At 38.3% G+C, this 15,072-nt stretch overlaps 1 protein-coding gene across 1 annotated transcript; it reads right to left on the minus strand.

Annotated features, from left to right (window-relative positions):
• Positions 1–5,623: 5,623 nt before the first annotated feature.
• LOC129940369 (uncharacterized) lies at positions 5,624–6,070 on the minus strand. The gene has a single exon (XM_056048686.1). The coding sequence runs from the start codon at positions 6,041–6,043 to the stop codon at positions 5,732–5,734; it is 312 nt and encodes a 103-aa protein (XP_055904661.1). The 5' UTR covers positions 6,044–6,070; the 3' UTR covers positions 5,624–5,731.
• Between the last annotated feature and the right edge of the window lie 9,002 nt (positions 6,071–15,072).

Consider the following 15,072-nt stretch of genomic DNA (forward strand, 5'->3'; position numbering starts at 1 on the left):
GAAGCAGTTTGTCGTTTGTCGTTGTTTTTGTTGTCGTCCTGTCTTCCTTTTTTCTTTTGTTCCTTTATTTCAACAATCCACAATTTGCCATGCCAGCGCATAGTAATTTCAATTGACATAACCATTGTAACATCCGATTGGTATAACAAATAATAATACAAATAAATTATAAATATTTACATGCATGTATATTATGTACTGCGTTTTGTATGTACGAGCTTCATTGACTGACAAAAATTAACACTGTTTACTGTTTATATTTATTTGACTCATAATTTAAATTAAATTTATATATTAAGGAGGTGGGAATTTGCTGGCAGAACAAAGCGATGACGGCGACGTAGCTGCATGCAGCACAACATAAATGTTTATCCTTTAATTTCTGTAATAAAATACAGTTTAGTTCACTTAATTTGACCTAATTCCTTCAAAGTATAGGAAAACTTCTATAGTTATGTGAAAGTCTTTGAAGGCATCAGATTTTCTGTTCAAATGCCCTGAAAAAGGAGTACAAGCGATGCCGTTACAAATGCAGAGCACATAAATATAAAAGAATGTGAATATTTTTCAAGAACGTTAAATTTTAACCAGACTTTTTATTCAAGAATTGCATTGTATAAAAATATCCTCTATAAAAAGAGATTAGGAGTAAGTCTAATCCCAACGTAATTGTAAATTTTTCATACTTAAAAAAAATTATTTTTTTAACTTTGTTCACCTTAAGCTTTATTTGCTTATGTTTTTGGAAGAAATTTGGAAACGAATTGGGGAAAGTATGGTTTGACTTGAAACTATTTTTGAATTTTTGATTTTTGAAAAGGGGGAGATAAAATAATTTTAACGAAATCAAAAGACATCGAGATTTTTTTTGAAAGATCGATCATCAACGTAAATAGAAGGTTATAAGTCAAGTTTTGGTTGCTGAACATGTGCTTTATCACGTTTAAATAGATTGCAGGCTTAAAAAGAAAAAAAAAAAAAATGGGGAGAAGTATTTGGCATTTAAAAAAAAAACGTGGGGAATAACTTTTAAAATATACATTTCACGAATTTTAGTTTTTAGAACAATGGTAAGATCACTTCTTCGAATCTAAAAAAATATAAAAGTCGAATTTTCGAAAAAGGGGGCTAGAATGTTTTCAAATTTTACCCATATTTTTTAAAATTTTGATCATAGAAGTCTTGGAATAAAATTCAGAACAACTAGGACAACCTGGAATAATTTTAAAAATATTTTTGGGTATTTAAAAAAAAACTTTGGAACATTGCGGAACGAACCGGGAACAACCTGGAACAACATTCCAAAGTTAAAAAATCGCAAAGGGGGGGCTAGCTTCATGCACTCACAAAACTGGTCATTCTACCAGAGCAACATTCCGTGTTTAAGAGGAGATTATGGTTTTCATAATCGTCCAACTACACAAACAATTGGCAAAATTGTGAAGAAATTTGAAGAGACTGGATTACTTACTTACTTAAGGTGGCGCTACAGTCCGGGGCGGACCAGGGCCTCAATGAATATGTGTCTCCAACCAGCTCGGTCCCTAGCTAGCTGTCTCCAGTTTCGCACGTGGTTGAGGTCCCCTCCCACCTGGGTGCGCCACCTGAGTCACGGTCTTCCTCTACTGCGCTATCCCTCAAGATTGGCTGTCCATCGTGACGCTTTGTCCAAGACGTCGTCGTTCAGTGTCCCTTTTTGATGTCAGCATATACTTGGTCTTGCCCTCATTGACTACTTAACCCATCTTCTTCGCTTCCGTCGCAATGCTCAAAACCGCTAAACTGGCATCACGCTTTGATCTTCCAATTATGTCAATATTATCTGCGTATCCGAGTAATTGGATTGACCTTTGGAAGATTGTGCCTCTAGTGTTGATGGTTGAGTTTTGCACAATTCTTTCCGGAACGATGTTGAAGAAGTCGCATGACAGTGCATCGCCTCTGTAGTTGGCGCAGTTTAGAAGGTCTCATTTCTTATGTATCGGGCACACTATGCTGAGATTCCACTCATCGGGCATGCTTTCTTGCGACCATATTTTGCAGATGATTTGGTGCATGCTCCGTACCAAGTCATCGCCTGCTGCTTTGAATAGTTCGGAAGCGATGCCGTCAGCTCCAGCAGCTTTGTTTGACTTAAGTTTAGATATAGCTATCTTCACTTCGTCGAGGTCGGGAAGGCGGAATTGTTGATGTGCGTCGCCGAGGTTGAGTGGTTCTATCTCCCTTACAGCAGAATTCGATTCGTTATCACCGTTTTATAATTTGGAGAAGTGGTTTTTCCATATTCTCAACATCGACTGCGGTTTTACTACGATGTTCCCCTGATCGTCTTTACAGGCTTGGGTTCGTGGCTGGTACCCTTGGGAGGTTTTTTTTACCTTTTGGTAAAATTTACGAACCTCATTCCTGTTGTGACATCCCTCTATATCCTCGATCGCGCGCTTCTCATGCTCTCTTTTTTTCCATCTAAGAAGCCCTTGCTTCTCTCTCCACTTCTGCTCGTAGAGCTCGTGAGCAGCTCTGGTCTTTTTGTGCAGCGCCGTTTTGTATACCTGCTGTTTCGCTGCGTGTGCTTGCCGGCATTCGTCGTCAAACCAGGGGTTTCGCTGTGGTGGCCGTGTGAAACATAGCACTTCCATGTCCCCTTGTGAATATTAAGATGCGTGAACTGCGAACTAGCTACCAGAACGTCTCACCCCGCAGCCAAATCGACCAGCCTGAATCCGTTGTCGGAGGTAGTGTCGTGCAGGCTGTATCTCCCGATTATGCCACCAAAGATGTCTTCTCTTCCTAGCTTGGCATTAAAATCTCCTAAGACAATTTTAATGTCATAGCCAGGGAACTGCTCATATGTCTTGTCCAAGAGCTCGAAGAATATGTCTTTGGTGTCTTCATGTTTCTCCTCTGTTGGGGCATGCGCGCATATTAGGCTTATGTTGGCGAGTTTAGCCTTGATGCGGATTGTCGTGATGCGCTCGCTCACACTGTTGAAACTCAAGACTTTTTGCCTGAGTCTAGTTCCAACAACAAATCCACACCCAAATAGACGCTGTCTTTGTTCTTGGTAGCAGTCGCCGTAGTAGATATCGCAGTCTTTTAGTTGGCGTTTGCCTGATCCATCCCATCGCACTTCTTGGATGGCGGTAATATCTGCCTTGCAGCAGTTTAGGGCTTCCGCTAATTGTTCGGCTACACGTGGTCTGTTAAGGGACCTAACATTCCACGTACAGATCCGAAGTTCGTTGTCCTTATTTAATCCATTATAATATAGGACCTACTTACTTAAAACTAACCAAAACCAAAAATATTACTTAAAAATACCTTAAACTACTTAAAACTACTTAAAAACTAAAACAGCCACTGTAAGCTTTGTGTGTTTCTTTTAACAATTTTTTTTTGTGCCACCTTGACTGTCCCTAAACTAATCCTTAAACCTATGTAAGCCGGCCAAGAACAAAAGCCCTAGACATTTTTAAATAACATTCTCAATTTGAAGCCACCAAAACTGGTTCTCCTGCATCAAACTATCTCTTCGGCCCCTATCGGAAACAGTCCTACTGAATCAAAGGCGCTCGGCTCCGTCCAGTGCGAGGACGTCTCGACTGTAAAGGAGTCTCCTATCTACAGTTTTACGGCTTACGTGGTAGATTAGCGGAACCGCCTCCCTATACTGTATCAGCCCTCTATTATCTAAATAGAGAAAGCTTCGGGCGGCATGTTGACAACTAAACGTGCACTTTCGTAGTTCTCATAGTTGGGGTAGTAAGCCCCAAAAATTAAGCTGTTAGTCGACGACATCGATCTCGCAATGTGATCGCAATGCGGCAACGTTGAACCATACCAACCACCCATATGCAACCATCGGCAGGATAAGAGCAATGTAGCACATCCCCTTCACCCTGCTGTCAAGACGGCTGCTAAAAAACAGCCGTTTTGTCAGAGCAAAGACGCCCCTTGCTCTCATATGTCTGTCGAATACAAGTACTGATCCAACCAGCTGTCAAGGTACTTTACTACACTTTTATTTACCAGTGGTTGTCGATTTGGTCCAATGATCACTAGATTTTTCCAGTTCTTTCTCGTATCCCTTGAAGCCCCATACAGCGGAGTCCTGAACAGAATAGTTTCGAATTTCTTAATGTTGAAGTCACCCTGCAGAAGTGTCTTGATAACCTCAATTTTTAAGGGCCTTTCTGTACGCAATCAGGTCGTCGGCGTACGCTATTGCCTGAGTCAGACTTGTTATCACATCACTGGTGTAAATGCTGCAAAAAATCGGCAAATTATCCGCCCCCTGTTTATGACCATTTTTAATATCAAAGCTTTTGGCATTAAGCATGTCATAAAGCATATACAAAAGTGGTTTACTAATGCCAAGTCTGTTTAACTTTAGATACAGACCCTCTAACCATACAGTGTCGAAAGACTTCTCCAAGTCAACTAGTAACACAAAATAATTGTCACCTCGAATATTTTACAGACAAAAAAACACTTTTTCTTATGAAAAACATTGTTTTCAAAATTCGGTAAAATGTTTATAAAAATCCAACAGTCAGTTTTTTTCATAAAAATTAAGATCTACAAAAATACTAAAATTGATTAAAATAGATGTTCGATTCCCGATATCTCGTGAAAAGATGAAGGTATTGACTTCAAAATGATTTCATTCTGTGCCAACTTTCTTTAGACAGACGGGATCGGAAGTTATCAGTATGGTTCGCATCCTAGACTTTTTTTCTAAGTTTAAAATCGATCAATTTGACCATAAAAACAGCGGGAATTAAATATTATCTAAGTCATGGATAAATTCCATATAAGCACTTTTTGACTAGAAACTTTTTAATTCAATTGAACTGCATTAAGAAGTTCGAATATTTCATTGGAACTTAAGTTACGATTAGAATACAAATATCTTTTCAATTTTCAAACGTGCCCTATCAATTGGACCGGAGTGTATCTATTTAGCCACCAAGCGCGAAACTCACTGTTTACTTGAAAATATTGTTTTCAAAGCGTGTCATTTATGTAGTTTCGGGAAGTTTTTGGAAAAGGTCACGAAATCCCCACTTAATAGAAAATGACAGCCAAATGGTGCCTGATGGGAATTATTGGTATCATATTTGAAATTTGTTAGTTCTTGTTGCACAACGGGGCAAAGCAATTTGTGTATATAGTTTTTTTAAATATTTATCAAACTCCAACTAAAAACACGAGAAACGATGATGAACTTCCAGCTCTATAGATACTCGGTGGTGTATTCGAAATATTGTTTACAATTTATGTTGTTTAATGTTGATGTACACACGATATGATATGAACCCTCCGGGGGTTGCCTTTCGTTCGGTTCGTGTTTTGGCACTAATTAGTATAATTTTCGAGAGAGAGTAATATTATAATATTGCTTTTTCAATGAGTTTGCGATTTTCAAAAAAGAATTTACATTTAAAAAGAGTTTAAAACTTAAACAGGAAGGAGTATTTTTATAGCAGACTCAGGAATTTTCATTTGAACTTAATTTTGAGAGTCATACTTTTTACCATGTGATCAGATACGAAACAGCTGAAGTTAGATGATTGATTGGAACACTCACTTTGGATTTCAATAAATCAAATTTATTTCAGAATTGAGTTTTTTCGGTTTATCAATTATCACAACTTTTATTTTTGTCACACTTTAAAAATAATTAACTTAACTTTATTAATTTTCAACTTTAGCACCTTGAGCTTAAAATTCACCATCCATAAGGCCGAGGTTGTTGAGGTTGATTATTTACTACTACTACCGTTGCTGGAGGTGGTGGTGGTGGACGAGGACGACCCCCAAAGAGTTCTATGGAAATAGCCGGACGGGGTGGTGGCGGTGGACAAGGAGCTACTAGATCAACTTCTATAAAGGGCCTTCTCTGTGGAGCCATAACATCAACTTCTATAAATGGTCTTCTTTGGCGCGGTGGAGTTATTACATCGACTTCTACCATTGGTCTTCCATGATGATGATGGTGATGATTATATTCCGAAGGTCTTCCCCAGCCTGGTGGTGGCATTTTTATTATGATGAAATATAATTCTGTCTTTGCCAAACGAAATCAACTTAAAAATTGTTTAGCATTGGAAAAAGTCTCTTATATTTATATCATAGGAAGCACCTATGCAAAAGTCGTTATCAATTTTTGTTAACTTTGTGGGAACCACAATTTTGAATGCCGCAGTTCAATCAAAAAGGATTACGATAAGTATGATAACAATAAATATAATGTTGTAGGTGAAATTTTGGATATCAAAGCAAAACACCAAATTTATTACACTTTGGATAACATCAATCAATTATTCACAAAATTTATCATTCATTTGAAAACAAAAGAACAAGACAATGCAGTTTGAATTCAGTTAGCTCAGGCTTCATGTCAGAAACTTGAATTAAAAAAGGCGGTTAAGGCAAATGGCCCAACTGTAAAAATAGGAACAGCAAGTTGTCAAAAAAGCACATTAGTTATAGCTTCGCAAAGTCATCTATCAATGGGAAATTTAGTTTATAATAGAACTCCATTCAGGCAGCTCCATTTTCGAAGCTGACACTTTTTGACATTTAATAAGAACTACAATATTAAGAATACTAAGAATTGAAATTGTTTAAATTAGAAAATGTTAAAAATTTAAATTCACATTACGCAAAACTAAACTTCTTTGAGGTCATTGTGAAGCACTTTTTGTCGGCACTACAAAGTCGTAGATACATTTGAGGTTTTGTGAGAAATAAGTGATGAGAAGGATTGAAATCGTGTTCGTCGCTGAACAATAACTGAGCAGACATTGGTTTGTTAATTCTTAGTCGATTTTTGGAATTAAAGAACAAAAACACAATAAACGATATTCCACAATTTTTTAAACCCAGTTAACACACCAACTGCAGTTAGCCGACCACAAGAGAATATACATTAATTTATTGAATTCTTGAAATGCTTCAAACTTATCCGGATTTGTATCATTATCTTCAATGATAAAACTCGTTTTAATCTCTGGGGATCAGCAGAATTTTTGCATTTAATTATATTCTAAATTAAAATGGAACTACGGTCCAGAGCGGACCTGGTCCTCAACCAACGTACGCCAAGTAGGTCCTTTGCTAGCTGATAAGTTGAAAAATTTGTTGAGGTTCTATTCCACCAGCATATGCAACCCGAGTCGTGTTATTTTTCTAAAGCTCCTTTTCTCTAGGATTCTAAGGTCTAGTCGCCTGAGGCGCGTACAGATCATCGGTGTATCTTCCCCTGCACTCTACATCTAGCAGACGGTACTATAAATCAGCTAAAGAATTTTTATTTCGAAGTATATTAAGACGTCCTAGCCCTAACATGGTTTAAGCTTTATCCCCATCATAAACGGGATGTGCGTTTTATAAAGGTTTTTTTTTTTTAATAAGGGCTGTTAGATGTTGAAATGGAATGAAACAAGCTGTGTATGAGGTATTAACCAAATTATTTTTTTATTTGAAAGGCAAAATTATTTTTTTCTTAAAAAAAATCCGGTCGCACGGATCCGAGTGGTCCCATTTGTGATATGTTAACATTTAGACCATCGGTTGATTGAAGTGTATTTCCGTAGACCTACGACTTCAAGAAACCCTACAGGAAAAGTCTAGCGGGTTCAAATCACATGACCTTGGTGGCCGATTCACAGAACCCCTGCGAAAGATAAGCTTACCCTCAAATCGTTCATGCAAAATGTCAATTGTGGAGTTTGCCATCCAGCTAGAACCACATGTCGTCTAGGTCCATTAGGTTCAATTTGGGATATGAGAAGTTAGTTATCATCGTTATGTAGCGCTCCCTGTTGACGGTAACCGCCTCACTAATGTCGTTTTCAAAAAAGTACGGACCAATAATCCACTGGCCAAAAATTCACACCAAACGGTAACTTTTTGAGGATGCATTATCACCTGGTGAACCTCACGTGGGTTGGTTTCATCTGTCATCCCATATACCTACGGCAATTTTGCTTCTTATTGTCAATACAATCGGCGTATTAGCGTAATTGGACGAACCTTCAAAAGATTGTGTCCTAGTTTTGATGATTGCGTTTTGCAAAGAACGATGCTGAGGAAATCGCGTGGCAGTGTATTGCTTTGTCTTAATTTTTTTTGGACATCAAAAGCATCGGTGAGCTTTTCCGATTATGATAGAGAGGCAGGCATTCTTGTGATATAAAATAGAACAGGTCATCAAGTGCTGCCAAGGGGTACAGCCAAGTGATCCTCATATAAAAAAGGAGGCTGTTGGTTGGACTTTGCTCAGTTTGTCAATATTTGGTGCTATTCCAACATACTTCACTATGCTGCTACTCTAATTGTAAGAATCAGTGAAATGACCGGGATTATATTGCTAGTTTGAAATATGGGTTTGTAGACCCTATTTAGAGATCTCTCTCCTTGTTAAACTCTCTTGAATTATTAGGTTTCGAACTTAAATTCTTTTCCAAGACTGATGTATTTTGCTTTGTCTGAAAATTAAGCCGTCTTCAAAAGCAATAGCTCTGAATCCAACATTTTTAAAATTATTGGTAGATCATTTGATACTTGGTTCCTGAGGAGAAGATAAAAGACAGTTGTGTATCTTTACATTCAACTCTTCGAGCAATAAAATCATTCAGTTTTGATTTAATAAGTTTTCTTATCAGCATGCGATTTATTAAACGTCTGATTGATTTTTCCACCTTTAGGTTCAGAGATGACAACGCTAATGTGACTCCGGATTTGTGGAAATTGTTGTTGTTCCCATTATCGTAGGCATGTTGAACATTGGAAATTATTTTATTCTGTGCAAAATTTTGTTGTTAACGTGCGATAATGTTCTCTTAGAAAAAGCCAATCAATATTTTGTTTAAAAGTAATAAAAACTTTAAAAAAAACTGATATTAGAATTATTAAAAATTGCTTTTCGACTAAAAATGTCGGGAAAACAGAACGAAAACCTACAAAAACAACCATTAACTGATGAAAATGGTTTTCAATTCAAGTATCTAATGAACATATCTTATTAATATTTTGTAAGAGTTTTAGAAAAATCCACAGAAGGGCATCAATGGGGAATCATCGGTGTGGATCTCATCCCTGCTTCTTTTTTTACATATCGTCATTTCGGGGGTAGACTAAGAGGCAGTGGAACCCAGGGCGGTGAAGCAAGCTTACACCCCTGAAAAAATTGAATACAAAACACGAACAAAGATATCTTTTAAATATGCTTTCGAGCTTTGCACTGAATGTTTCGATTATTTCAGCAAAATCTATATGTTTTGTGTTCTCCTTTTCGATTGAAAGTCAAGCCATTTTGGCCTATTGTTGGAATTAGAAAATTCTTAATCACCTTTAATTTTGAAAAGGTTCGTTCACACGATGCCACTGAGACGCAAATTGTTAAATAAATAGTCTAAAACGTCCCACTCAACAATAAAGTTTACAAATTCAAAGGCTGTCCAAACTTCTGCTTCTTTAAAATTTATTTTTTCAGCTCCCAGCTTCAGTGACGCCGTATTCGCCAGATTTCCAATAAGATACTGTTGTCTGTTACTTACTTACTTACTTAAGGTGGCGCTGCAGTCCTGTGTGAACAAGGGCCTCACCCAACAAACTTCTCCATCTGGCTCAGTCCCTAGCTAGATGTCTCCAGTTTCGCGTTCCAATTTGGTTGAGGTCACCTTCCACTTGTGCACGCCACCTGATCCGCGGTCTTCCTCTACTGCGCTGTCCTGTGGGTGTGGATTCGAAGACTCTCCGGGCCGGAGAATTGGTTTCCATGCGGTCTTCGTGACCCAGCCATCTTAGTCGTTGGACTTTTACCCTTCTGGATAAGTCTACGTCGCTGTACAGCCCGTACAGCTCGACGTTACACCTTCTCCTCCACTCCCCTTCGATGCATACGGGACCGTAGATCACACGAAGAACTTTTCTCTCGAACGACCCAAAGAGCTTTCATCCGCTTTTCTCATAGTCCATAGAAACACTTTGGTCCCTCAAGAGAGGACTTTACCACTCAATTGCTTTCTTAGTCCAAAGAAACAGCGGTTAGCAAGAGTCATTACGTGCGTTTTGTTCGCATTTCGTATATAGTAAAGTGAAAAATTCCCAACAAAACGATCCGCAGTGGCCAGATTTTTGTATTTAAAAATTGGTACAACTGAAAGAAGATCTGTCAAAATAATAATAAAAAACTTCAAGAAGGGGGTTTGTTCGTAGACTACTACATTAACATATGATGTTCAATTCTTTAAATAACTGAATCGAGTTGAGATTTATCTATTCTAAACTGAGATAAACCTTTTTTGGAAACATAGCAAAACATAAATCTTTTTTCTATTGTTTTTTCTTGCAAAATAAGCCCAGTTAGTCCACTTTCACTAACAAAACTAAATAATATCAACAGTAATAGATTCCTTTTTTCCGCAATGGGAAACACACATGATTCCAAATGCAGAACTACTCAACATTTGAAAACGAAATCACATAAGATCCGTTCGAGACTTGTGTATTGTCAAAAACCTATCCATAGTGAGATTCTACTCTAACTTTTATCGGTGTTATCCTCACTATGGATATTGTTTTTGTTATTCGTGTAAAATCCTACTTTACTATGGATAGATTTCCCAACAAAACACGGGTATTCTGTGTTTGATCTCAGCGCTGGTGTTGTTTTCTGCGTTTACAGCGGAGCCTAGGTAGACTAAGTCCTTGACTACCTCAAAGTTACGTTTGTCGATGGTGATGTTTTGACCAAGACGTCGGTGTTGTATGTCCTTTCTAGACGACAGCATGTACTTTGTTTTGCCCTCTTTAACCGTTAAACCCATTTTTGCTGCCTCTGCCTGAATACTCACAAAAGCCCCATTGACATCACGCTGAGTTCTTCCGATTATATCAATGTCATCAGCATATGCCAGTAATTGGACAGACTTTTGAAAAATAGTGCCTCTAGTGTTGCCGTGTGAGCTCTGCAGTATTCTTTCAAGCACGATGTTAAAAAAATCGCATGACAGCGCATCACCTTGCCTAAAACCTTTTTTGACATCGAAAGGTTCTATTAAGTTGTTTCCAACCTTTATGGAGCAGCGTAAATTCTCCATCGTCATCCTGTATAAACGGATGAGTTTGGCAGGGATGCGAAAACTTGACATGGTTTCTATACAGCTCGCCCCTGTAGATGCTGTCATATGCGGCCTTGAAATCGATGAAAAGATGGTGGCTGTCGATTTGGTGTTCTTGGGTTTTTTCCAGGATCTGCGTAATGTGAATATTTGATCAACTGTGGACTTTCCTGGTCTAAAACCACACTGATAATGACCTATCATGTTGTTGACGATGGGCTTTAGACGTTTACATATTACGGCAAAGAAAAATTTATAGGCGATGTTAAGTAGACTGATTCCTCTGTAGTTGGTGCAGTTTAGAGGGTCTCCTTTTTTCAGGATCGGGCAAACAATACTGAGGTTCCATTCATCGGGCATGCTTTGTTCCGACCATATCTTACAAATAAGTCGGTGCATTCTCTTAACTGACTTATTTCCAGCTACTTTTAAGACCTCGGCATTCGAGCCATCCGCTCCAGCGGCTTTATTAGACTTCAGCTTAGATATGGCAATCTTTACTTCGTCTAATTCGGGAGGACGGGATTGTTTGCTTTCGTCGTCTATGTTGAATGGATCATCCTGCCTAACTGCGGAATTCAGTTTGTCGTTGCCGTTATACAGTTTGCAGAAGTGGTCCTTCCATATCCTCAGCATTGACTGCGGTTCCACTATGATGTTTCCACTTTTGTCTTTGCAGCCTTCGGTTCTATGTTTATGTTCCTGTGAATTTTGTTTCACCTGTTCATAAAACTTTCGAACTTCATTCCTGCTTTTAAACCTCTTAACATCTTCGACCGCAAGGTTCTCATGCTCTCTCTTTTTCCTTCTGAGAAATCGGCGCTCCTTTCGCCTCTTCTGCTCATAGAGCTCATAAGCAGCTCTCGTCCTTTTATGCACTGCTATCTGTTAGTTCTGTAATTTTTGAGGTAAGCATTTGAACACAGCACGCAGTTCTTTTTCCGTTCCATACAACAATGATTTCGGTTGAAGAGCAAAGAAAACTCAAGCAATGTCTTCCATGGCATTAGACCGATGAATAAGTTCAGTTTAAAATGTATCCTGACATTCCAGAATGGATTTTTGCGTTTCAACTTCCGACGTCAAACCAGCATCTTGAGCCTTTTCGCGAGGCATATTTTTTGTTTTGTTTTTTTTTTTTTCCCCGCCTTTTAATTAAAGTTTCAAGCTCTGTGCGTAAGTTATGGCCTTGCTCACGGTTTCATTACGATTTCCATGAAGAAAACTCGAGAATGCCTTTAGTTTTACAGAGCGAGCCCGGATTTTTGCAAATATTTCTATGCTGCATCAACTTATTCCAAAATATCGAACCAGAAGGAAAGAGTATGGTTGCCGCATCTCTTGTATCCAAATTTTCCTGTTGAGGATCACAAAGGAGTTCGAAAGAGTTGAAACGATCTTCATTTAATTTTCCCTAAATGGCTTAACGGCCTCGCGATGAGCACTCCATCTAGGACTGTGCATATAAATAGAAAACAGAACAGCGACCGGGACCTCCTTGCCTGGAACACCCACAAATTATTTTTTCTTGACCGTGAATACATGTGAATGCCTGTGCATTTTGTGGTAAATTCGTGTCAGTTGCCATCCCTGGGAGTGCATTATATTTACCCTCGATGTGGTGAACTATTCCCATTTAAAATTCCACAAAGGTATACTTCCTTAAAAAAATGGGCCGGACCACCCCGGTCGCCCATCCCCCCTTTAACTTTTAACTAATGGTAATCATGTGATTACAACTTTAAGGTGCCATTACGGGGCTAGGTTCAAATGTCTTTTAAGAAGTTCAAAGATTTCTCCTACCCACATTCATATACGTAATTCACACCCTCAACATACAAATAAAATATTTGTTCTCCAAACTAAATTAATGAGACACATTTTACTTATGCTTTGACCTTTAAATAAAAAGGAGGTTATAATAATCAGTTAAACTTCTAACTCCTATGTAACTGTAATATATTAACACTTATGTAACTATCACATTATGATGTATTAGTATACAAATCTTCTTGAAAAATTCTCTCATAAATCTATTTTTCCATATAAATTTGTGTCACCAAGTTAGGATAATCTCCATAAACATGTACCCCCCCCCCCCCCCCCCCTTGCCATAAAACATAAATATCTCAAAGGTTTTATTCATTTAGAATTATTACAAGAACTACAAACATTTTTGATGATAATATTTTCCCATCCCATCTTCAGATATAAAGACAAACCAAAAAAATGAAAACATAATCTTTCCATGTAATCCTCTCAATTTGTATAAAAGCCTTCTTCTTCTTCTCAGCAACACGCTTCCCAAATAAAACACCATATACCCACCACCTACCTACGTTAGACACAGCAACTGGTATAAGGCTTTAGCCAAAAGTGAAAGGGCTAAGTTCTTTACCAAAAAACAAAAAAAAAAAAATAAAGAAATATAGAAATATTAAACAAAAACAAATCCAGCATCTTTCTTAAATAGTAAACATCCGAACTTAAGCCGACATAATCCCAACTTTATGGACTTTTATTTCATATACACAACATCACAGCAACAAAGTGTTTCTCGCTATGTGTAAGAAAGATACAAAGCCTTGTGCGTTGTTTTCGTCTTCATAGCTTTATCGTGGTCTCGTGCGTCTTTGGTTGTAAGTAACCCTGGCCATCACCATCGCCATCGTCCTCGCCCCTCCACATTTAGTGATAGATGTAAACTTATGTTTTATGGATCTTATAGAAGACTGTAATTATTTAATTTACAAGATAATCAAAAACACGTAAAACCTCAACTCGAAAATATATTCATATCTTTCTCTATCCATTTTATAGATACATCTTAAAGAAAGGTAAGGTCTTCAGCTTCAGAGAGTCATACTATGGGAACCGGAAAGTCGTCGATCGTAGCTTCATCTTCGCTAACCTATTTTTATCGAGGCCATAAATTCTTTTGGATTTCTATCAGAATTATTATTGGCAAAATTGACAAAAATAAGACTGCAACTCTTGCATCAGCTTCAGCCACAGAGCAGTGCTCTGAAGACGACTTTATTATTCAGCCATCGTCGTCTTTTGCTTCAAAAACTTCAGAGTCATGGCAGAGTTGGTTTGGTCTAGCAAAGGCCTAGACATGTCATAAATAGGCAAACGTGGATAAGCGAGAAGGGGAAGACAAAAAAAATATTATTATTCCACCGCCCTAATGCACATAATTTTTTTTATCATTTAGTGTACTTCGAGCTCTGACAACCCCTGTTACCTTCCCCCTGTGGGGTCCCTAAGGTATATATGGACGGGAAAAAAAAACTATACTTCAGAAAAATCAGAAATATCCGTTTTTGCTTCATTGCGGATTCCAGGCACAACACGTAACCAGGAAGGACATTTTCGTTCCTCTTGCCCGACTAAAGTTGTTAGTTTGAGGAAGGTGAAGCAAGGATGTGGAATTTCAAACATCCCAGAAAACATACTGCTGCGCCTCGTCGGAGACGGAGATGGAGAGACAAATACAACGATGACTATAGGACTTTTCTATAGGTTTAAGGCATAACAGCTGCCTACCGAATCATTCCAGCAAAGTCTCGAGTTCACTGTCAGCCAGAAAAGGCAACAGAATGTGACTTTGTCCGTCGGGTTGGGTCGGGACGGTCAGGCTGGATCTGGAACTGGGTGCTGCTGTAGCTTTTATCACAATTGCAAACAAAAAAAAAGGAACGGAATAAAAACAATCGACAAACGAACTACCACCACCTATACATTTATATCAACAAAAATGAACTACCGGATGGTGTGTCCTAGTCCTACGCCTCGAGCTATAAATAGGAGTTCCATAAGCAAGCAGCAATGCGCTACCAAAGCAAACACTGACAGGCGGCAGACAAAACAATTTCAACGTGTCATTTTAATTCCTGATTTGCATAAATAAATCCCCCAACCATCATCGTTAGGGTGA

This window comes from Eupeodes corollae, chromosome 1 (genome assembly GCF_945859685.1).
Source record: "Eupeodes corollae chromosome 1, idEupCoro1.1, whole genome shotgun sequence".
In the NCBI taxonomy this organism is placed as follows: domain Eukaryota; kingdom Metazoa; phylum Arthropoda; class Insecta; order Diptera; family Syrphidae; genus Eupeodes; species Eupeodes corollae.

Excerpts from the sequence above, each read along its gene's own strand:
- LOC129940369 (XM_056048686.1), bottom strand. The coding sequence starts at position 6,043 with ATGCCACCACCAGGCTGGGGAAGACCTTCGGAATATAATCATCACCAT.